General features: G+C 40.0%; 1 protein-coding gene across 3 annotated transcripts in view; it reads right to left on the bottom strand.

Annotated features, from left to right (window-relative positions):
* taf1b (TATA box binding protein (Tbp)-associated factor, RNA polymerase I, B) overlaps positions 1–25098 on the bottom strand; it is a 102505-nt gene that overhangs the window by 23696 nt on the left and 53711 nt on the right. For all 3 annotated transcript variants that reach the window (XM_073056891.1, XM_073056889.1, XM_073056890.1), the window contains 4 exons: positions 17500–17647; positions 14886–15063; positions 14749–14795; positions 1404–1494 (listed from right to left, as the gene is read on the bottom strand). In XM_073056891.1, the coding sequence (XP_072912992.1) occupies positions 1404–1494; positions 14749–14795; positions 14886–15063; positions 17500–17647 (464 nt within the window). The remainder of the gene's footprint in view (positions 1–1403; positions 1495–14748; positions 14796–14885; positions 15064–17499; positions 17648–25098) is intronic.

Genomic DNA, 25098 nt, shown 5'->3' with positions numbered 1-25098 from the left:
AGACCTGCATTCATCAGCTTTATCCCCCTTTTACATTGCAGCTCATCCTGTTGACTGCAATTTTGCCCCATCATCAGTCTGTCCTTGCTAGCAGTCTCACAACACGTTGCCTCTGTTTGTAAACCAACTGCCCCATATAACAATTACAGCACAGAAACAGGCCATCTCAGCCCTTTTAGTCCGTGCCGATGCTTACACTCACCTAGTCCCACTGGCCCGCACTCAGCCCATAACCCTCCATTCCTTTCCTGTGCATCCTCTGTCCTGCCCCATCCTCAGTCCTATCACTTCAGTTCCCATCCTCCTGCCAGATTAGTTTAAACCCTCCCCAACAGTTCTAGCAAACCTGCCCACAAGGATACTGGTTCCCCTCAGGTTCAGGTGCAAGACATCCCTTTTGTACAGGTCATACCTTCCCTAAAAGAGATCGTAATGATCCAGTAATCTGAACCTCTGCCCCCTACACCAGTTCCTCAGCCATGCACTTATCTGCCAAATGTTCCCATTCTTCACTGGTGTGTGGCACAGGCAGGAATCCAGAGATTATAGGTAATATGAGCACAAGTTTTATTCAGTGTGTAGTTAGAAGCTGCACTGTCTGTAAATGGTGGAGGCAGGTCCCGCTGTAACCTTGGAAATGGTGCACTTTAAAGACACTATATCTCACATTACTTCTCTAACTACAACTCAGAAGCATTCATTTGACTGTTAAATGTTTAATTTGGTCATGACAAATAGATATTAATTCAAGTTTTGTTTGATAATAACTGGGATGGAATCGGTTTAAATGCTCAAGGCTGCTTGCAGGTTGATTGCATTCTCCTAATCCCTTTGATAGATTCTAAGACCAAGAAAGGTAAGTAACTGATCGAAGAATAATGAAGGAATAGGGTGCAGGAATCTTCAGTTATTGTGAAAGAAAATTCTAAAAATTGTAGATAAAAATATAATTTTTTAGAACAAACTTCTGTAAATGTTTATAAACTTGTTTATAACTGAGGAAACTGAATAATTCAACAGATCAAAAATTAAATTTCTGCAGATTTCTTGGTATATATCCTCTTCCAAGGACATGCCCCAATTCCAGTGTCCTTTACATTCTGCATGTGTTTATAGAACTTCTTGTTTTCTATACCCTGTGGAATGTTTTCCTCACAAACTATTAAAACATTAATAAGCACTTCATCAAACTTAAGTCGATCATACTCTCATCCTACCTAAAGCATCTGCAGAGGTGTTCAATTTTAATCAGAAATTTACATTTTTAGTTAAACTTGGTCAAACCTATCATATGGTTACAATCATTTAATATGTAACATATATAGAATGGGTTTTTAAGAAATCTGAATTTTTATCCATAAGCAAAAATGATTTTTCTTTAAAAGAAATAGTGGAGTGCTTACCTGGCTGCCTGCTCTTCCACTTCCTTTTCACTTTCATCCAAACAGCTTTTCATTACCTTGTACCATTTTCTAAACTGAAAGTGATTAATGCCTAACAAGAATGCAAGCCATGAAAAGAAACAAAAAACAGGTGCAGTTAAGATATTGTCAGGATTGACTATTTATTTTCAACATTCTGATTTTATTTGAAAATCATAAAATTAAATAATCAATTTAAAATATTTTTGCTTAATTATGGTGCAATATAAATTTAAAATGTACTTTCAGCAGACTGCAACATCCAAAGAAATAATCTATTCCTTCATTGTAATGTTAACCATCTAATTATGAAAATTTGTTTTTTGAAGCCAGATATCCCTTAATTTCTGAACAAGTGGATAGGATTATCACTTCACTTGCAGATGTATGCTAACACATAATTAAGTCACAGAGATCAGCCCATATACTAAAGCTTTTGGGAGCTGACAAATCAAATGAAAGTAGATGTTTCATAATTTAGTGATTCACAACATTATTTTCTCAAAAGTATTTATAAAGAAATATAGGCCCAATTTACTTTTCTTGAAATGGGAGCATAATTGCATTAAATGCACAAAAATGTCAGATGCTGATTATCAGGATAAAATACATTCAAAGATTCAAGTCAACATTACAGTTCTGCAAATCACAGAAACAATGACTGTCGAATGTATTGGCTGGAAATGGATTCTGCTATACAAAATATCTCCCAGGGCATACAGTCTCTCCAAACCAACTTCAGTTCAAGTGGCCATAATCATTAACACAACTGAACTTCAGCTAATAATAAATGCAAATACACAGTTGCATTTTCCTCCTAAACATGACAAATGTATGGTTGCAACAGATTTAACAAATATTGCAAACTGGGAGAAATCTTGGAGGCTCATTCAGCACAGGGATCTTACATATCAATTCACCCACTAATCATGCAGACAGTGGTTCCAATTAATAATAATGCCAATATACAATAATATTATAATATTTTACACAGCCTCCAAACCAAACTCATCATAAGGCAAAACATATTGGTTTAAGTGTATATAAACATACAAATGAGAGATGGAACAAAGAACATGTTTCCTTCAGCAAATGTTATGAATAAAACTCATAAAATTTATATATGAATGCATTTTCTAAAGAGTTGAAATAATAGCTGTGAATTTAGAACCAATAATAGGAAAACCACCACAAATTAGTTAGGATAGAATCATGGTGGACTAATTAATTTTCTGATGAGACTGAGGCATGTAAGGCTCCCCGCCCTATTCTAACAACTTCCTACAGGAGCAGAGTTGAGAGTATCATGTCTGGCTGCATGATTGTGCGGTACGGAAACTGCAAGTCCCCACAGAGGGTAGTAAAAGCCGCTGGGAGCATCATTGAAGTCTCCCTCCCCCCATTTGTGACATCTACCAGGAGTATTGTATAGGAAGGGCCCAAAGCATTGTTGAGGATCCCCACCACCCACCCCTCAATCTCTTTGACCCGCTACCATCAGGAAGGAGGTACAGGGGCAACAAGACTGACTGCCAGACTAGGTAACAGCTTCTTCCTCAGGCTGAGTGGCAAATGAATACTCTCTCACCACCGACATCTCATTACTAGGACAGTGAGCTGTTTACCTGTGCTGTGCACTGCATGTATTAGTAATATTTTGTTTTCAGGTGCAGGTAAGCGTGCAGGACAAGGGTCACCAGCAGAAAAAAAACAGATGGCAAGCCACAACAGCATGTTAGAGCTAGGGGTTTTATTTAGTGCCAGATGAGAAAAGTGCAAAAGCTGCCCAAAGGTTATGAAGAAAAAAAGCATTTACAAATAGACAAATGAAAACAAACATGTATGTACAAAAATTTACAAATATACAGTAGCCTTCTCTACGACACACTTTGCCTTTAACTGTCCCAACAACTGTTCACTTAACATCAAATCCAACCTCCACACCTCTCTAGCAAAGTCAGACTGAGGATGTAAATCTGCCTTGGCCTGGCGTAGAAGGAACAAGAAATTCTACTGTTGGTCTGGGGATGGGGGGTGGCGGGGAGGTGAAGAAGATAATCACATGACTAGACCATAATAAAGTAATTATTTCAAATGCAGAACTGGAACATCTTAAACAGGGATTCCAACATCCTACAGCTTTATTCCACAACAAATACTTTAGTTAAGCCCATAGATCAGTGTCCACATGCTCACCTGAATATAAAAGAATAATGTCTCGCCACCAGTGGTGTTGCCCGTGTAGGGTGTGGTGTGCCTGCTCCCACTAACCCAGGCATTATTTTTGGATGCCCCAAACTGTCCCTCAGATCTTTTGGGGCCATTCTGCTGTCTACAAATGGGGTGACTGAAAATAAGTGGAACTGTTTGCAATGGCTGTGTCTAGAATCATTATTTTTATGAGTTATTAACTATTAGAGCACGTTAACTGAAGATATTCTTTTGACTGGCCAAGCCAGCAGTTGTTTTACTGTTGAGCTGTGTAAATGGTGATCTCCCAAGAACTGCAGAATGGGAGGGTAAAGTGTGTGAACTACTTCAATTGCTTTTCAATCGAAGCGAGAGGCTGAGAGTGGAAGGCTGAAGGCATCACGGAGAGAAGGTCGTTTTTCTTTAACAGCTCGGGGAAAAGAGGCTAGACTGCGCAGGTGCATGACGTAACATGTCAAGGTTTAAAAGAAAGACCGCCATATACAGTGGCCATCGTTGGAGTCGAAGTGGGACGGCTTTGGCTCAATCAGGCTTCGGCGAGAAACAGGCAGAGGCGAGGGTAGGTTCTGGTAAGTTTCTGTTTTTCTTCTTTTTTTTTGTTCAGACTAGAGAATATGCCAGGCCGGATGTTGGAATGCTCCTCTTGCAGGATGTGGGAAGTCAGGGAGACCTCTGGTGCCCTGACAACAATACCTGCAAGAAGTGCATCCAGCTGCAGCTCCTAACAGACCGCATTAGGGAACTGGAGCAGGAGCTGGATGACCTCCAGATCATTCAGGAGACTGAGCAATTTATAGATAGTAGCCTCCAGGAGGTAGTTACACCTAAGGTACAGGGCACAGGTAATTGGGTTACCGCCAGGCAAGGGAAGGGGAAAGGGCAGGTAGTGCAGGGTTCCCCTGTGGCCATTCCCCTCCAAAACAGGTATACCGATTTGGTCCTGATGAAGGGTCTCGGCCCAAAATGTCAACATTGCTTCTCGCTATAAATGCTGCCTGGCCTGCTGCGTTCCACCAGCATTTTGTGTGTGTTGCTTGATTTCCAGCATCTGCAGATCTCCTCGTGTATACCAATTTGAATACTGTTGAGGGGGATGGCTCACCTGGGACAAGCTGCAGCAGCCGGATGTCTGGCAATGAGTCTGGTTCTGCAGTGCAGAAGGGAGGGAGGAAGAAGAGAAGAGTGGTAGTGATAGGGGACTCCATAGTCAGGGGTACAGACAGGAGATTCTGTGGTCGTGACAGAGACTCCCAGATGGTTTGTTGCCTCCCGGGTGCCAGGGTCAGGGATGTCTCTGATTGTGTGCACAGCATTCTGAAGTGGGAGGGTGATCAGCCAGATGTCGTGGTACACATCGATACCAATGACATAGGTAGAAAGAGTCAGGAGGTCCTGAAGAGTGAGTCTGTAAGAGAGCTTGGTAGGAAGTTGAAAAACAGGACCTCGAGGGTAGTAATCTCCGGATTGCTGCCCGTGCCACGTGCCAGTGAGGGTAAGAGTAGGATGCTCTGGCAGATGAACACGTGGCTGAGAAACTGGTGTAGGGGGCAGGGTTTCAGATTTCAGGATCATTGGGACCTCTTCTGGGGCAGGTGGGACCTGTACAAGAGAGATGGGTTACACCTGAACTACAAGGGGACCAATATACTTGCAGGGAGGTTTGCTAGTGTTATTGGGGAGGGTTTAAACTAGATTTGCAGGGGGATGGGAACCAGAGTGCCAGAGTAGATAGTGGAATGGGGGTAAAAATAAATGATGTTAGTAGTTCATGCAAAGTCACAAATAGTAAGGTTTTGTGTGGTGGTAATAATCTTCTGAGGTGTGTATATTTCATGCAAGGAGTATTGCGGGAAAGGCAGACGAGCTGAGGGCCTGGATTGACACATGGAATTATGACATCATAGCTATTACTGAAACTTGGCTACAGGAGGGGCAGGACTGGCAGCTCAATGTTCCAGGGTTCCGATGTTTCAGACGTGATAGAGGCAGAGGGATGAAGGGTGGGGAGGTGGCTTTGCTAGTCAGGGAAAATATTACAGCAGTGCTTTGGCAGAACAGATTAGAGGGCCATATGGGTGGAGCTGAGAAACAGGAAAGGTATGACCACATTAATAGGGTTGTATTATTGACCACCCAATAGTCAGCGAGAATTGGAGGAGCAAATCTGTAGAGACATAACAGACAACTGCAGGAGACAGAAAGTTGTGATTGTAGGGGATTTTAATTTTCCACACATTGATTGGGACTCCCATACTGTTAAAGGTCTAGATGGGTTAGAGTTTGTAAAATGTATTCAGGAAAGTTTTCTAAATCAATATATAGATGTACCAACTAGGGAGGATGTAATATTAGATCTCCTATTAGGAAATGAGTTAGGGCAGGTGATAGAAGTGTGTGTACAGGAACACTTTGGTTCCAGTGATCATAACGCCGTTAGTTTCAACTTGATCATGGATAAAGATAGATCTGGTCCTCGGGTTGAAGTTCTAAACTGGAAAAAGGCCAAATTTGAAGAAATGAGAAAGGATCTAAAAAGTGTAGATTGGGACAGGTTGTTCTCTAGCAAGGATGTGATTGGTAAGTGGGAGGCCTTCAAAGGAGAAATTTTGAGAGTGCAGAGTTTGTATTTTCCTCTCAGGGTTAAAGGCAAAATGAATAAGAATAAGGAATCTTGGTTCTCGAGGGATATTCGAACTCTGATAAAGAAGAGAGAGATGTGTAACATGTATAGGCAACAGGGAGGAAATAAGATGCTTGAGTATAAAAAGAGTAAGAAAATACTTATGAAAGAAAGCAGGAGGGCTAAAAGAAGACATGAGGTTGCTTTGGCAGTCAGGGTGAAGGATAATCCTAAGAGCTTCTACAGGTATGTTAAGAGCAAAAGGATAGTAAGGGATAAAATTGGTCCTCTTGAAGATCAGAGTGGTCAGCTATGGATGGAACCAAAAGAAATGGGAGAGATATTAAATGGGTTTTTTACATCTGTATTTACTAAGGAAACTGGAATGGAGTCTATGGAAACAAGGCAAACAAGTAGGGAGGTCATGGAACTTATACAGATTACAGAGGAGGAGGTGCTTGCTGGCTTGAGGCAAATCAGAGCAGATAAATCCCCAGGATCTGACAGGGTATTCCCTCGGACCTTGAAGGAGACTAGTGTTGAAATTGCAGGAGCCCTGGCAGAAATATTTAAAATGTCGATATCCACGGGTCAGGTGCTGGAGGATTGGAGGATAGCTCATGTAGTTCCATTGTTTAAAAAAGGCTCAAAAAGAAAGCCGGGAAATTATAGGCCGGTAAGTTTGACATCTGTAGTAGGTAAATTATTGGAAGGAATACTAAGAGATAGGATCTACAAGTATTTGGATAGACAGGGACTTATTAGAAAAAGTCAGCATGGCTTTGTGCATGGTAGGTCATGTTTAACCAATCTATTAGAGTTTTTCGAGGAAGTTCTCAGGAAAGTGGATGAAGGGAAGGCAGTGGATGTTGTATACATGGACTTCAGTAAGGCCTTTGACAAGGTCCTGCATGGGAGGTTAGTTAGGAAGATTCAGTCGCTAGGTATACATGGTGAGGTAGTAAATTGGATTAGACATTTGCTCAATGGAAGAAGCCAGAGAGTGGTAGTGGAGGATTGCTACTCTGAGTGGAGGCCTGTGACTAGTGGTGTGCCACAGGGATCAGTGCTGGGTCCATTGTTATTTGTCATCTATATCAATGATCTGGATGATAATGCGGCAAATTGGATCAGCAAATTTGCTGATGATACAAAGATTGGAGGTGTAGTGGAGTATAAGATTTGGAATGTAATAGTGAGGTTGTATAAGACATTGGTGAGTCCGAATTTGGAGTACTATGTGCAGTTTTGGTCACCTAATTACAGGAAGGATATTAATAAGGTTGAAAGAGTGCAGAGAAGGTTTACAAGGATGTTGCTGGGACTTCAGAAACTGAGTTACAGAGAAAGGTTGAATAGGTTAGGACTTTATTCCCTGGAGTGTAGGAGAATAAGGGGTGATTTGACAAGAGGTGTATAAAATTATGATGGGTATAGATAGAGTGAATGCAAGCAGGCTTTTTCCACTGAGGCTAAGGGAGAAAAAAACCCAGAGGTCATAGGTTAAGGGTAAAGGGGGAAAAGTTTAAAGGGAACATTAGTGGGGGCTTCTTCGCACAGAGAGTGGTGGGAGTGTGGAATGAGCTGCCAGATGAAGTGGTGAATGCGGGCTCATTTTTGACATTTAAGAAAAACTTGGATAGGTATATGGATGAGAGGGGTTTGGAGGGATATGCCCCAGGTGCAGGTCAGTGGGACTAAGCAGAAAAATGGTTCGGCACAGCCAAGAAGGGCCAAAAGGCCTGTTTCTGTGCTGTAATGTTCTATGGTTCTACTGGGGAAACCAGACTACGGACAAAACAAGGAGGAGTGACTAATTGAGCAAAGGGGCAAAGAGAGTTAGCATTGCCAACCTGTTCTGTCACAATATACTGTGTATGACATACAGTGACTATAAAAAGTATTCACCCCCCTTGAAAGGGAGTTTTCATGATTTATTGTTTTAGAACATTGAATTACGGAGGATTTAATTTGGTTTTTTTACACCGATCAACAGAAAAAGGCTTTATCGCATCAAAGTGGAAACAGATCTCTACAAAGTGATGTAAATTAATTACAAATATAAAACACAAAATAATTGATTGCATAAGTATTCACCTCCCCCTTTAATATGACACACCAAATCATCACTGGTGCGGCCAGTTGGTTTTAGAAGTCACATGATTAGTTAAATAAAGATCTGTTTTTGGAGACCTGTGTGCAGTCAAGCTGTTTTAATTGACTGTACTAAAATACACCTGTATCTGGAAGGTCTAACTGCTGGTGAGTCGGTATCCTGGCAAAAACTACACCTTGAAAACAAAAGAACACTCCAAGAAACTCCGCAAAAAGGTTATTAAAAAGCACAAGTCAGGAGATGAATACAAGAAAATCTCCAAGTCACTCAATATCCCTTGTAGTACAGTTAAATCAATCATCAAGAAATAGAAAGAATATGCAACAGCTGTAAGTCTGCCTAGAGCAGGCTGTCCTCAAAAACTGATTGACCGTGCAAGAAGGGGACTAGTGAGGGAGGCCAGAAAGAGACCTGGAGGAGTTACAAGCTTCAGTGGCTGAGATGGGAGAGACTGCATACAACAACTGTTACCCGGGTGTTTCACCAGTCACGGCTTTATAGGAGAGTGGCAAAGAGAAAGCCACTGTTGAAAAACTCACATGAAATATGGACTGGAGTTTGCCAGAAGGCATGTGGGAGACTCTGAAGTCAGTAGGAAGAAGGTTCTACAATCTGGTGAAACTAAAATTGAGCTTTTCGGCATCAGATTAAATGCTGTTTGGAGTGAGCCAAACACCACACATCATCAAAAACGCACCATTACTACCATGAAGCATGATGGAGGCTGTACTATGCTGCGAGGATGCTTCACAACAGCAGGCCCTGGAATGCTTGTGAGGGTAGGGGGTAAAATGAATGCAGCAAAATACGGGGAAATCCTGATGCAGTCTGCAAGAGAACTGCAACTTGGGAGAACATTTGTTTACCAGCAAGACAATGACTCCAAACATATAGCCAAAGCTACACAGGAATGACTTATAAACAACAAAGTCAATGTTCTCGAGCGTCCAGACCTCAATCCCATTGAGAATTTATGGCTGAACTTGAAAAGGGCTGTTCACTCATGATCCCCATGCAATCTGACAGAGCTTGAGCAGTTTTATAAAGAAGAATGGGGAAAAATTGCAGTGTCCAGATATGCAAACCTGATAGATACTGACTTGAAGGGGGTGAATACTTCTGCAATCAATTTTTTGTGTTTTATATTTGTAATTAATTTAGATCACTTTGTAGAGATCTGTTTTTACTTTGACAGGAATGAGTCATCTGTTGATCAGTGTCAAAAAACCCAAATTAAATCCACTGTGATTTGATGTTGTAATACAATAGAACATGAAGACTTCCAAGGGGGTTGAATACTTTCTATAGGCACTGTATGTTTTGTGGATGCACCGTGGTCCAGACGAATGTGGTTTTCTTTATTTGTATATATGTGTAGTCAGATGGCAATAAACTGGACCTAATCTAAGTTTTAGTTTGAAGAGAGTGGCAAAGAGAATGCAATTGTCATATGGGTTTTCAAAAAGCACTCAATTTGTGATTTGATGTCAAAAATAAGGACCATGGGTTAATAACAAAATGGATACAAAACTGATTAAAGGACAGGAGTGAAGAAATGTGATGAATGGCTCCTTACCCAGACTAGAGAAAAGAACCCAAAAGTTTAGTATCTGGACTGCATTTTTGTTTGCACAAATATTAACATCTTTATTTTCGGGGTAAAGTTCCAATGCTAAAATTTGAGCAAAACAAAAGTGCAATGAATAAAGTACACAACTGGAACAGCGCAAGAGACTTCCATTCAACTCATCAAGTCTATGTCAATTCCTCAGAGAGCAACTCTGCAAGTCGCCTTCTCCTGCTCTTGCCCCTCAGTTCTGCAAATAATTTTCCCTCAAGTGTCTATCTGCTTTCTCTTTTGAAGGCATCAACTGGTTTTGTTTTACAGCTGCCATTACAAGCAGTGAATTTCAGATCTTAACTACTCCCTTCCCAATTGTGTCTTTTGCCCAGAATTTTATATGTCCCCAGTTCCTGATCCATTCACTAATAGGATTAGCTTTTATTTATTTTCTCAAAGCCTGTTAAGATTTTGTACATTTCTATTATTCTCCCCTTAACCGTCTTTGCTCTAAGGAAAGAATCCCAGCCTTTCCAATCTAACCTCACAGCTGAAATCCCTCATTCCAGGAACTACATTGGTGAATCTTCTCTATACCCTCCTTATGAATTTCTGAAGAATTTAAAACGTACTCAAAAATGGACACAACAGACCAGTTGTAACCTAACCAATGATCGGTACAGATTCAACACAACTTTTTATAGACCCCAGTATCAAATATATTTTAACTAAGCACACTGTCATCATGACCTTCCACTTTCAAACATTTACATACATATAAACACTCTTATGCTGGCCTCTGTTCCTGTACTGTACGGCACATACTAAGAAACTTCAAGAAAACACAGCAAATAGAATTGAACTTAAAGAGTAGGATAGCAAGAAGAATTGATAAAAATGTTAGCATGTTTCAGCAATAAAGGAAAACAATTACATGGATAAAGTTCAGAAGCTAGGACTGTCCTTACAGCTGAGAAGGCTAAGAAATTGGATAGCAACGTTTAAAACTACAAAAGGGTTTAGATTTTTTAAAAAAGTGGCGACACAAGTGATTCTGCAGATACTGTGAATCTTCAGCAACCTTCTCCCTCGCCCATTCTAGGCAATAAACAATCCTTCCACGTGAGTCGTACATGTTGGAGTCATTTATTATATCTGGTGCTCCAGATGCAGCCTCCTCCTCAGCATAAACATCGATTTCTCTAACTTCCAGTAACCACTCCTCTCTGCTTCACCCCCACTCCTCAGCCATTATATCCCCCATTCTGGTGGTACTCTCTCCCCTTCTCTTCTTTGCCCATCATCTCCTTCCCATTACTGCACTGTCGTCTAACTGATTCCTTCTTCTTCAGCCCTCTATCTCTTCTACTTTGCACCTTCCAGTTTCTCATTCATCCATTCCCTCCCCCCATCCACCTACCTTTCCCCTCAGCTGGTCTCACATATCACCCGCCAGCTTGTATTGTCTCGCCTGCCCCCTCCTACTTACTCTGGCCTCCATCCCCTTCCTCTCCAGTCCTGATGAAGGGCTTTGGCCCACAACATTTATTCCCTTTATAAATACCAACTGACTTGCTGAGTTCCTCCCACATATTGTGTGTTACAAAGTGGAATTGTTTGCAATACCCAAATGATTCAACAATTACAAAGTATAGATTTAAAATGATGGCAAAAGAGTCAGAGGGAATATGAGTTTTGTTTTTAAAGAAACATTTGTGCAGGATTTAGAATGCTCTGTCAGATATTGTGATTGATCACATTCAAAGCAGCCTTCAAACTGTGTGATAAAGAAACTGCATTCCAATTGATTCACAAGAGATCATAAACACAAGAACGTTTGCAGATGCTGGAAATCCAAAGCAACACAAAATGTAGGAGGAACTCAGCAGGTCAAGCAGCATCTATGGAAATTAACAGATGGTCAACGTTTCAGGCCGAGATCCTTCAGGACTGAGAAGGAAGGGGCAAGATGCCAGACTAAAATGGTGGGGGGAGAAGAAGGAGTCTAGCTGGAAGGTGATAGGAGAAGCCAGGTGGGTGGGAAAGGTCAAGGGCTGGAGAAGGAGGAGTGGACCCTGAGAGAAAGGGGGGGGGGGGCAGAGGGAAGTAACAGGCAGGAGCGAAAAGGTAAAAGTTAAAGTGGGGAAGAGAGAAAGGGGAGAAGAAAATTAGTTTACCGGAAGGAGAAATTGATATTCATGCATTCACGTTGGAGGCTATCCAGACGGAATATAAGATGATGCTTCCCCGCTGAAGCTGGCCTCCTCTTGGCACAAGCAGACACCATGGACACATCAGAACAGAAATCAGAATTAAAATGTTTGGCCACAGAGAAATCCCACTTGTGGCAGATGGTGCAGAGGTGCTCAACAAAACGGCCCCTCAATTTATGACAGGTCTCACCAAAGTGGAGGAGGAAACATCGGGGCCACCGGATACAAAATGCGACCCTAGCACACTCACAACTGAAGTGTTGCCTCAGCTGGAAGAACTGCCTGGGACCCTGAATGGAGGTGAATGAGGAAGTGTATGGGGAGATGCAGCACTTACACAGCATGCAGGGATAAGTGCTAGGAGGGAGATTAGTGAGGAGGGACAAATGGACAAAGGATTCGCAGGAGCAATTCCTGTGGAAAGCAGGGGGAGGAGTTAAAGAAATGTTTAATAACAGGATTCCTTTGGAGATGGTGGAAGTTCCGGAGGATAGGATAATGTGTTGGATGAGGAAGCTGATGGGATGGTAGGTAAGGACAAGAGGAATTCTATCACTATTAAGGCGGCGAGAAGATGGATAAGTGTGGATGTATGGGAAATAGAGGAGATGCGGGTGGCGGCAGCATCAGTAGTGGAGGGAGGGAAACCCCGTTCTCTGAAGTAGGAGGGCATTCCTGAAGCCTGGAATGAAATGCCACGCCTTGGGAATGGATATGCCAGAGGTGAAGAAACTGAGAAAAGGGAATAGTATTTTTACAAGAGATAGGGAGGGAAGGGATATAGTCAAGATAACACACACAAAATGATGGAGGAACTCAGCAGGCCAGACAGCATCTATGGAAAAGAGTACAGTCGACGTTTCGGGCCGAGGCCAGTCCTGCCAAAGAGTCTCAGCCCAAAACATCGAACTGTTTACTCTTTTCCATAGATGCTGCCAGGCCTACTGAGTCCCTCCAGCATTTTGTGTATGATGCTTGCATTTCCAGCATCTGTAGATATTCTCTTATTTGTACTCAAGATAACCATGGGAATCAGTAGGTTTATAAAAGATGTTGGTTGGCAATTTGTCTCCAGAGACAGAAAGAGCGAGATCAGGAAAGGGAAGGGAGGTGTCAGAGATGGATTGAGTGAATTTAAGGGCAGGGTTGAAGTTAGAGACAAAGTTGATAAAATTAATGAGAGCATGAGTGCATGAAGGAGCACCAACGCAGGTGACAATGTAGTGGAGGAAGAGTTGGGGAGTATAACCAGGGAAGACCTTGTATATGGACAGTTCTACGAAGACAATGAAGAAGCAGGCACAGCTGGGACCTACATGAGTGACCAGGCTACCCCTTGAGTTTGGAGAAAGTGGGAGGGGCCAAAGGAAAATTGACACTGAGGGTCCAGCGGCAGCACATAAAGTCTCGGCCTGGAGGTGCTGGCGATCAAGATCTGGGCTGGAGCCGGAGCTGGAGGTCATGCAATTAGCAGTTTGAAGTAGGGCAGGAGCAGGCAGAGGAGAGGAGATCACTAGGTGGATTTCTGGAAAATAGTCAAAGATGTCCTTCAAAACCTTGGGAAAAATTGCAAAATCTGCACCAATTCCTGTAAATCCTTCAACCACAGTTAGGATAATTTTGAAAACAGAGTAAAGTCATTGGGAACCATACAGAAGCCTAGCATAAAGGATAAGAGTCTATGACATCACAAACTACCCACCCATTCATTCAACCCATCAGACAAATTCTGCCTCATCCAAGCAGAGTATGTAGCTCCTACACTGACTTCAGATGCTTGAGAAGCAGAATCAGAGCAAGTCAGCCTTTACCATGAGGGACCATCTACCAAGACAGAGTTGTCAAAAGAGAATTACATAAATACAGAGCATAATTTCAAGAATAGGCAGAAAGAATATAATGAGTGGAAAAAATGGATTTGCTCTAGAAAAGGGTGCATCTACTGTCTATTTGATGTCATAGATTGTTCACAAATGTAGCTGCTCTGACAACGTGTGTCCTAAAAATAAAAAATATACGGCTCGGATATTACGTTTGTTTATGAACATTCAATTAAACTAAGACGGTTAATGACTGAGGTGGTGAATGTGGTGGGGGGGGGGGGGTGATCCTATCAAATATTGAAACCACCTAGGCAGAGTGGATGTTTCCAATAGTGAGGGAGTCTAGGGCCAGAGAGCACAGCCTCAGAATACAAGGAAGTCCTTTAGAACACAGATGAGGAGTTTCTTCAGTCAAAGGTAGTGATTCAGTGGAATTCACTGCAACAGACAGCTGGAGGCCAAAGCATTGGGTATACTTAAAGCAGAGGTTGACAGGCTCTTGATTAATAAGGGCTTCAAAGTTTACATTTAAAAGGTGAGAGAACAGATTTGACAGGAATAATAAATCAGCCATGATGGAATGGTGGAAAAAACTCGATGGGCTGAATGGCCTAGTCCTGCTCTTATGTTTTATGGTCTCATGGAGTTCAATTGTCTTCCTCAATACTGTACTATTTAATGATCAGAATATAATAGCTAAAAGAAATGTGTGGTATATCACTCTCGATTGCCATAATACTGAAATGTAGATTCACATAACTTACTAGAAAAGGCATGAAATACCTTTATCATTTTGCTTGTTTATCTCATTTGCTCTGTTAGACAGCAACCTGTTAAATGGTACAAAATTACAAAGCAGTTTTAAAATTCAGACCTTCGTAATTTCTATATTACTTTATAATATACATTCAGAGACTTACCATTCAAGCTTGTCATCAAGCACAAAAAGGAGTTTCAAAGATATCACAATCACAGCTACAGCCTGAATTTCATAATTGATGGTCTTTGCCCCTCTAGATAAGGGGTGAAAGGTCAGATAGTCCATGTTGCCAATGCCCATTTTCTTGACCAATCTTTGTATCCAAATACGCATGCTCTCTGGTTTGAGATAACCAATTAAAAGAAAACATTAGTTTAACTTTAAAGAATTTCTTAAAAATTGTCCACATTTTTCTTTTCCTTTATTCTAGTAAAACCAGTTTGGGTTCTAATGCAAACACCACCACCTCATTCATTACCCATCCCAGCTTAATTGAATGTTTATAAACAAACATTATATCCTGGCAAGATATACATTTTATCTTTAAGATATACATTGGGAGAGCAGTTAAGATTAATTAACAATCTGTGATATAGCCAGCCTTCTGACATAACTGATTGTAAACATTAGAGGACATATCTTATGGCTGGTACTAAGTAGTTTTTACACTTCCTACTGAAGGCAAGATAGTTTGCTGAAGTAGGCAGGTCCCACTGTAAATTCAGACTAATATCATGCTGGTGACTATTCTTGCAGTAATAACTTGAATCATCCTATGCTGTGAAAGACTAACTAATTTATTCCCTTACATAATGATGGCCTCAGGGAAGTTTTATTGCATATATAATCATAAAGCTCAACAGCACAGAACCAAGCCTTTGGGCACATTTAGTCCATGCCAAACTGTTATTCTGCTTAGTTCAATTGACCTGCCCCTGACCATAGACCTTCATACCCCTCCCATCCATGTACTTATCCAAACTTCATCCACCACTTCTTCTAGTAGCTTTATCTACACTAGTACCACCTTCTGAGTGAAGACGTTTCCCCCTCAGGTATTAAATATTTCACGTTTCACCCTTAACCTATGATCTCTAGTTCTAGTTTCACCAGAAAACCCTGCTTGCATTTACCCTATCTATACCCCTCATAATTCTGTTACTGCTATCAAATCTCCTCTCATTTTCCTACGCTTCAAGGAATACAGTCCAAACTTATTCAACTTTTCTTTATAACACAGATCCTCAAGTCCAAGCAACATCCAGTTACAAAAAAAAACTGCAATCTCATATAATGCAAAGAGGCTATTACTGCTTTCCTTGGAAAAGTCAAAACTTTTCAGCAGCATCATTGGAGTTTATGCAATTTCCTTCGCTGGCCACTCTTAAAATAGAATTGCAGGATGATGATCTGATTGTATAACTTGATCATTTGAAACAACTGCACACTGATAGGGAATTTCGTTCAGAGTCCTGCTGGAGGTGCATATTCCAGATTGGGTAGTGGATCCATTTGGGGTGAATGTGACTAATGTTGACACGAGAATGTCTTATTGAGCTGCAGGGTGATATAATGAGGTCAAGCAAAATTCAAATGCAGCAAGCAAAATTTCTGGATAACTAGTGATATTCAAGATAAGTTTCCACAGCTCTGGGAGAAAGCAACCTTGTTCTCAATTGGATTTCCCACCCTTTATTTAGTTGAATGTGGTTTTAGTCAAGCTCTTCACCTGCTATCAAAAGCTTGTAACCAACCTTTAACCAAGTTGCAACCAGATATTCAAAAACTCGCTAATTTGCGTCAGTCGCAAGGATCTCACTAAATACCCAAAGTAACAATATTAGGCACTTTTCATTGCTGGTTGGAATAATATATTATAAATAAAGTATCCTATTCGAAGCTTTGAGATAGTTTTTATTTTTCGTATACATCTGTAACATTATATTTAGCATATAATAATACCCATAGCCTGTTAAAACATAAATATTGACTATTTAAAATAATTAGTACAGTTGGCCAAAAAAAAATTTGAGCAACTAATGAAAGGTGGGGAGCCACAGAGGAAAATGAAAGTCACAAGTGGGCCATGAGCAAAAAAATATTGAGGACCACCATAAAATCTTTACTTTTATTCTACCTTTACCTTCTCCATAACTATGATAAATCTAACTAAATTATGACTGCATTATTTGTATTCCTTTCATTGACCTGCTTTATTCTCTAAATTTAAATCCAAATTTCCCCAACACCCCTCCCTATTGTTGCTATTTAATAGATAAAAATGTTCTAAGTGCAATCTAGAAATTCGGTGTCCTCATATATCTTCCTCACTGATTACATTTCCATTAATGTCAATGGCAACTGAAATACTCCACTTTTGTAACTTGTTAGTTTGGAAGTAAAAATGTCAGAAATGTTTCTTCAAATTTGTTCTTCTATCGACTTCAGACTATGAGCAAATCTGGAGTATCTGTCCAAGGTTTATTCCTTCTTCTGTTCTTTAGTACACACCATTAATCGTCACTGCTGATCCTTCTAACATACCTTGCCTCAGCTACATTTTTTAAAAATCAGCATTGCTTCCCCTCCTTCCTTTATATTCCTCTCCCTATCTTGCCTGGAAGACCTGTGAACACAATATTAATTGTATTCCTCCCTCCCCTTTAGTCACATTTCAGCTAAATTATTGCGCTTCCAATTCAGATAAGGCAAAGATAGTCACTTTCACTGATGTTCTCAGTCGGATTCTCTTTTAAGTATGTGCAATGGTTTACCTGGCAAGTTAGCTTCCAACAAGTACTTCATACAAAGTAAATTTGGATGCAAGAAACATTTTTCAGTTATTTCAGGAAAACGTGGCATATCCAGAAATTCAGCAAGTTGATGCATTTTTCTTTGGATCTCACCATAGGATGGAATGGACTGCAACAAAAATCAGCATAAAAGGATCGTATATTAGCATAACAGCAGAAACATAAAGTAGTACCCTAAAACTCCATAGAGTGGTGTACAATAAAATTGCTGTAATTGATATTAATTATTGCTGCTGCTAAGATCATGTGTAGATAAAGGAAACTGGAATCCAATACAATACTGGAACTATATAAGCAATTAGCTATTAAAAATAACATATGGCCTGAGTATACCCTCGTTTCAAACTTCCCAGTTTACAACATTTACTGTTTTCTTACTTTATTTCAGGAACCAGTTCATTCAAAACAGATGAGATGAAAAGTTTGCAAAGATGGTTGTAATGGGAAATGGAAATTTCACCATGATTAACTGTTCTTCAGGGAAAAAATACTCTGAATATCAGTAGAAACCATTCCCGATAATTTGTTGGCCGTGACAAGTACAAAATTAGATGAGTGTTATCCCACCTTGTCAGATAATGATGGTGTTGCATTGTCAGAAGATAGTATAGTTAACCACAACTTTTAAGTCAATTAGACACTTCTGTAATACTTGCTTTTTGATCCTCATCATTTTTGATAACATAAAATTTACTGTAAATGAAAACCAAACTTCCATATGCCAAATATCTGAACCAGAAACGTTAACTGTTTCTCTTTCCACAGATGCTGCCCAATCTGTTAAGATTTTCTCAGCATTTTGCTTTTGATACACATTCACAGGTTCTTATCTGTAGGTTTTCATATCTCCTAAGCAATTTTAAAGAACCACACAATACAAACAATGTCCAAATAATAAAACCACCATACTTCTTTTGGAAGATCTTCAGATAAGGTGATAGAATTAACTTACTATGACATAAAAGGTAGATCACACAGCATTTTTTAAATTGCGTTTTTAAGTGATTACAGAGTAAAGTATAGAAAAAAAATGTATATAACCCTTCCCCCCTCCCCTTAACCCCTCCCCCCTAACTTCCCTATAGAAAAAAAAAGAGAAAGAAAGAAAGAAAAAAAAGAAAGAGTGCCTGGATGTTGGAAGATCTCCACATGCTCCATGGAGTTCGTAATAACTTTAGTGTATATATTTATTTCTTTCCCCAAGTAACCAATTGTTTCGTCTTCAGAGCACCTATATATTTAGTCCTGTCTTTTGTAAATAAGGGCACCAAATTTTCAGAAATGTTTCATATTTATCTCTTAAATTATAAGTAATTTTTTCTAGTGGAATACAGCCATAAATTTCTTTCTTCCAACAATCTATACTTAAATATGTATCCGATTTCCAAGTAACTGCAATAGCCTTTTTGGCTACTGCCAGTGCAATTTTTATGAATTCTTTCTGATATCTATTCAGTTTGGGTTTCGGTTTTATCCCTTCAATATCACCTAGTAAGAGTAATATTGGATTATGAGGAAGTTGTGTTCCTGTAATTTGTTCCAATAAAAGTCTTAAATTTGTCCCAAAAGGTTGAATTTTAGAACAAGACCATGTAGAATGTAAAAAAGTACCAGTTTCTTGGTTACATCGGAAACACTGATCAGATAAATTTGGGTTTAATTTATTTATTTTTTGTGGTGTAATATATAATTGATGTAGAAAATTATATTGCACTAATCTTAACCGAACATTTATTGTATTTGTCATACTATCACGACATAGTCTTGACCAATTTGTTTCTTCAATTTTAATATTCAAATCACTTTCCCATTTTTGTCTTGACTTATGGACTCCTTGTTTAATTGCCTGTTTTTGAATCAAATTATACATACAAGATATAAATTTTTTAATCTTTCCTTTTTGAACTAAAATTTCTATTTCATTAGATTTTGGCAATAACATTGTTTGACCTAATTTTTCTCTTAAATAAGCCCTTAGTTGAAAGTAACAAAAAAAGTATTATTCGATACTTTATATTTATTCTTTAATTGATCAAATGACATTAATATACCTCCTTCAAAACAATATCCTATATATCTAATCCCTTTTTGAAACCAATTATATAAAAGTTGATTATCCATTGTAAAAGGAATAAGTCTATTTTGAATTAAAGATCTCTTTGCTAATAAAGATTTTTTTGTCTCATCATCAACATTTATCTTATTCTATAAGTCAATCAAATGTTTTAATATAGGAGATTCTTTCTTTTCCCGTATCCATTTAGATTCCCATTTATATATAAAATCTTCTGGTACGCACACAGCATTTTTAAAAAAAAGTGAACCATGCAATTGTGGACTTCTGTTGCATTGATGACTAGGTCAGTCTTTAACAAACATGAGCAAATCTGCAGATGCTGGAAATCCAAGCAACACACACAAAATGTTGGAGGAACTCAGCAGACCAGGCAGCATCTCTGGAAAAGAGTACAGTCGATGTTTTGAACAGAAACCTTTCGACAGGACTGGAGAAAAAAAGATGAGTCAGAGTAAGGAGGTGGGTAGAGGGGTGAAGTAAAGAGCTGGGAAGTTGTTTGGTGAAAGAGATACAAGGCTGGAGAAGAGGGAATCTGATAGGAGAGGACAGAAGGCCATGGAAGAAAGAAAAGGGGGAAGATCACTGGGGGAGGTGATGGACAGGTATGGAGATAAGGTAAGAGATAGAAATGGAAAGGGAATGGTGAATGGTGAAGGGGTGTGGGGGCATTACCGGAAGTTTGAGAAATCGATGTTCATGCCATTAGGTTGGAAGCTACCCAGATGGAATATAAGGTATTGCTCCTCCAAACTGAGTGTGGCCTCAACATGACAGTAGAGGAAGCCATGGACTGACATGTTGGAATGGGAATGGCAAGTGGAATTAAAATGGGTGGCCACTGGGAGATCTCGCTTTTTCTAGTGGACAGAACATAGGTGTTCGGTGAAGTGCTCTCCCAATCTATGTCGGGTCTCAGTGTTGGAGGAAGGGCAGCTCCTTTCTTTGAAGGAGGAGGGCATCTGAGAACAGATGCTGTGGTGACAGAGGAATTGAGAAAAGGGGATGGCATTTTTCAAGTAACAAGGTGGGACGATGTATAGTCCAGGCAGCTGTGAGAGTTAGTGGGTTTGTAATAGACATCAGCAGATAAGCTGTTTCCAAAGATAGAGACAGAGAGATTGAGAAAGGGGAGGAGGTGTCAGAAACAGACCAGGTAAATTTGAGGGCAGGGTGGAAGTTGGAGGCAAAGTTGGTGAAGTCGACGAGCTCAGCATGGGTGCAGAAGCAGCACCAACGCAGTCGTCGATGTAGCGTAGGAAAAGTTGGGGAGTGATACCAGTGTAGGTGTGGAACATAGACTGTTCCACATAGTCGACAAAATTGCAGGCATAGCTGGGACTCATGCGAGTGACAAAAAGTCTTTAAAATGAGTTTATTACAAGTAAACAAAAACACAAAGAGAACACATTACAATTTGAGTTGGGGATGTGGGAGGAGGAGAGAGCAGTTTCTATTTGCAGGTCTAGATATAATTTTAGGTTTAGTAACAATAATAATTCCAGGTATATACAATAATTTTCTAGGTTGTCATCTTCCAAAGGGGAAAGGGTAATGAAGATTAGTCACATGTAGCTAAAGGGCATTCAATTAACTTGGAGGTTAATTCAAAAGATAACTTGCAAATTGCTACCTTAAAATAAGCTGCACAGGAATAGTTACTTCAAAAGAATAAATGATTTTACTCCATTCTCAGTCAAAAAACTTCACTGATTTGGTTTCTGGATGATAATCCACTTTTCATCAAGTGCCATACATAACTAGACCAGCATGAATAAAAAGTTGTGATTTAAGTTAATTTTCAGAGGCCCACACTTCAGTACTGTACCAAAGGGACACAACAGTGCCAAATAAATGTTTTATTATTGGCATCTTGCTTTGCTAAGAAGTGGTTTCTTTGGTGTGGAAACTGCTCCATGTTTTATTGGGTTTTGCTGAGAATCTTTACTGTTATGGGCAATATGATACAGCAGCAAGGTAGATGCTGGACCTTCGCTGTACGCGTATTTAGTACAAGGTCTGTATGCATTCTGTCCTGAGAATGGGGTAAAAGCGCTACAAATATATTTTAAAACCCTGTAATTTTATCAAGTGGTATCAGACACAAACAAAAGTAAGAACAAAGTAAAGCAGAAGCATCTGTGGATATTTTCTGGCTTTCATGTTGTAGATCTGTTTTGTTTTATTAAGCTGACTTTCATTCTCAGGAAATTATTACTGAGTAGCTGGTTGAAAATAGTTCTGATTAAAGTCATTGTCTTCTTTTAGACAGTACCTTGGGATCAAGGATGACTTGCATCCAGTGGAAGTGAGGGTCCCACGGTGGTAAATGAGGCTGAAGTTGAAATTATAGTTTCTTTCTCAAACCGGGTGGGTGATGGTTGGATTTTGCAGGTGTCTACACCGTCTGCTTATGCAAAGACCCTGTGTGCTCCCAGTGCACAGCAGGGATTCTCAACACCATCTCAAAATCACCTTCTGCAGGGGATTTTGTACTTTCAAGACAGTTTCAGGAACATGCTTGATATTGTTCCCCACATTTTCCTGGTAATTTTGCCCCAGATGACAGAATTGCCCAGCATAGCCAGCTGAGAATAACTAGGGTCTCAGTAGCTGAGAGAGAGGGCAGTGCTGATAGTTCACATGTCCTTTCAGTGTATTTAAAGGATTTTCTGTATGTGACATTGAAGTGCTTTTTGAAAAGACAGTGCTTTAAGATGTTGCTGAAAGTAGTCCAAGTCTCATAATGAAAGGAGAGCAAGGGTCACTGCTGCCTTGTATATCACAAGGGTGTGCCAAATAGAACAACATTCATGCACCCTTTTCATTATATTGATGAGATGCTCTACCGGCACATTAAAGGAGGTGCTGAATTGTATAATTTGTGTGTATTTTCATAGAGAAATGGCTCCCAAGATATGGGAGGTTTTCCATGGACATTTATTGCACATGCGGCAGGACAGGTTGGTAGGGAACCATCATCTTGCAAACATTGAATACAACACCCATCCTCTTGTATGCTTCTCAGACCATATGATGGCGTAAAACCTAGCCTTCGAGCATGTGCAAATTCAGAATCATCAAGATATATTGCAACTCAACTACTAAAGTCAGGGTTACTTTGGTTATCCAGTATTGGAGGTTGAAAAACTTCTCATTTGATTTGAAGATTAGCTCTACTCCTGTGGGAAATTTGTCAAAAGCAAGATCAAACATTGCCACAAGGACAATTGAAGAAATATGTTGTGACAGTGATACAGACTTGTTTGACACCAGAATTCACTAACAGTGGTTCTGTTGTCTATTCATTTGTTAATGACTTGCAAACCTGCATGGAGAAAACCCAAAACAAGACGAGTTTCTATGGATAACTTAATTTGAGGAAGATGCTCAAAGTCTCAATTGACTGATGAGGTGAAAAGATGTTGCTGCTTGATGGTTTTTTTTGGAACAGGCTGCCAGTGAAGATCATCTCTAAAGTGCCTCTGGATGGGAGGAATCCATAGTCATTCAAGGACCTTCTCCTCAATGACCACGGCGAGTGATGGACAAGGAGTTAGCCATGGAATTCCCTATGGACTCCCCTCTCCCCATAGTTCCTGCAGCTCACATATTCACCAAATTGCCCTCCATCTTCCAGATGGGTCAATGAGTTTGTGACTAAAATCCTTCACCACCAAGTTTTAGCATTTCAGTGTAGATGCCATCTACCACCAAAGTCTTGTTATTTCTGAGCTTGGATATGTCCTTCCCTGCTTGTTCTTGGTCAGGAGTTCTGACCCAGATAAACTGCTCATGAACAGCATCATAGTGGAGAATATCTTTTAGGTGTACCTTCCATCATCTGTTAAATCCTACGCTGTTTCTTAATTCCCTCACAGTTTCTGGTTCCCAGTAGTTTGACTTTTTTTTAGTGTTGAACCACCCACATATCATGGCGGTTGACAATTTACAGAGCCACCTGCTCCATTCTCCATCTTTCCTTTTCCCTGGAAAAGCAGAGCTTCCAGTGAAGGATCACCTTATGTTTCCAGTTAATCCTCTTCCAGTCACTCTTGGTTGGCCTTGTTATAAAAATCAAGAATCTCCTGGCAGGTGCCAATTATAGCAAACGTCAGAGCAGCTCTTAAGCTCTGGAGGCTTTGTGGTCATATTGTCTGGGAATTGACAGGTTGTTTGTGTAGCACTGTCAGACAAAAGGCAACTTTGTGGAGTTTTTGAAAATTCATGATTGATCTTCAGGTAGTAATATTCCTGCTGGTACTGGTGTTTTTGAGCCAAAAAATGGATTAGATGGCAGCCACTGATGCATGTCTTGACATGGATGATATTCATATTTCTGCAGCCCCTTACTTGGACAACAAAATAATCTGGCAGGCACCAGCACTTGCATGAAGGGTATTATGAAACAAGAAGGTATATCATAATGGAGTATCAACTTGTTCTAAGGCAACACTTACAAAAGGTAAATCATAATCATAGTAGGATTTTTTTGCACATTAGAGGAATTAAGGGTTTTGGGGAAAGAGCAGGTAGGTGGAGATGAGTTCATGGCCAGATCAGCCATGACCTTATTGAAGGGTGGAGCAGGCTCGACCAGCCAGATGGTAGTCCTGCTCCTATTTCTTATGCTCTTATGTAATCAGAAACACTCAAGTTTCTTTCTCACTAACCTTAGTTAGAAGAATTAAATCTTACTGAAACACACAAGAACCTAAGGAGGCCCAACAGGAGGCTCAACTTCCAGTTGAGATGCTTTCACTAGAAGCAGAATCTTGAACACAAAAACATGGTCATCTAATGCCAATATACGTATGAAATTTCTCCTCGCTTAGAGTACTGAATCTCTGGAATTCTCTGTCCCCGAGCATTAGAAGTACTTAAAGGGCAGGTTGGTATAGTTTTGAAGAACAAGGCAACTGGGTACTATAGTACAGAGGAGGATTTAAGGCCTATGGTAGATCATCCATGATTATATTGAACAATGAGGCCGATTTGAGGGGTCAAGTGGCCTACTCCTGCTCTGATATTGTCGTGTTTTCTCGTGATATTCTCGTGTTTTAGCATGCGAACTAGGGAGCACCGTGAACAAACGTATTTTTATACTGTATTCATGCATCACTGCCTTTGCTGAAAACAGTTAAATAACATAGACTATGGATTACAATTGGAACTTTATTTAGTGGTCCATTGGTACGTATACAGATATTGTGTCACATTCTCAAAGTTCAAAGAAAATATATCATCATAGTACATATATGTCACCATATACTACCTGAGAATCATTTTCTTGTGGGCATTCACAGTAAATACAAAGAAACACAATGGAATCAATGAACTAATGCACACAACAAATATGAACAAACAACAAGCTGTGCAAATACAAAAAGAGAGAGAAAGATAATGGTAATACATAAATAAGCACTAAATATTGAGAACACGAGTTGTGGAGTCCTTAACAGTGAGTCCATAGGTTGTGGAATCAA

This window comes from Hemitrygon akajei, chromosome 9, assembly GCF_048418815.1.
Source record: "Hemitrygon akajei chromosome 9, sHemAka1.3, whole genome shotgun sequence".
NCBI lineage: Eukaryota > Metazoa > Chordata > Chondrichthyes > Myliobatiformes > Dasyatidae > Hemitrygon > Hemitrygon akajei.
The sequence above is the reverse complement of the archived record's forward strand: the minus strand, read 5'-3'. Positions and strand labels throughout refer to the sequence as shown.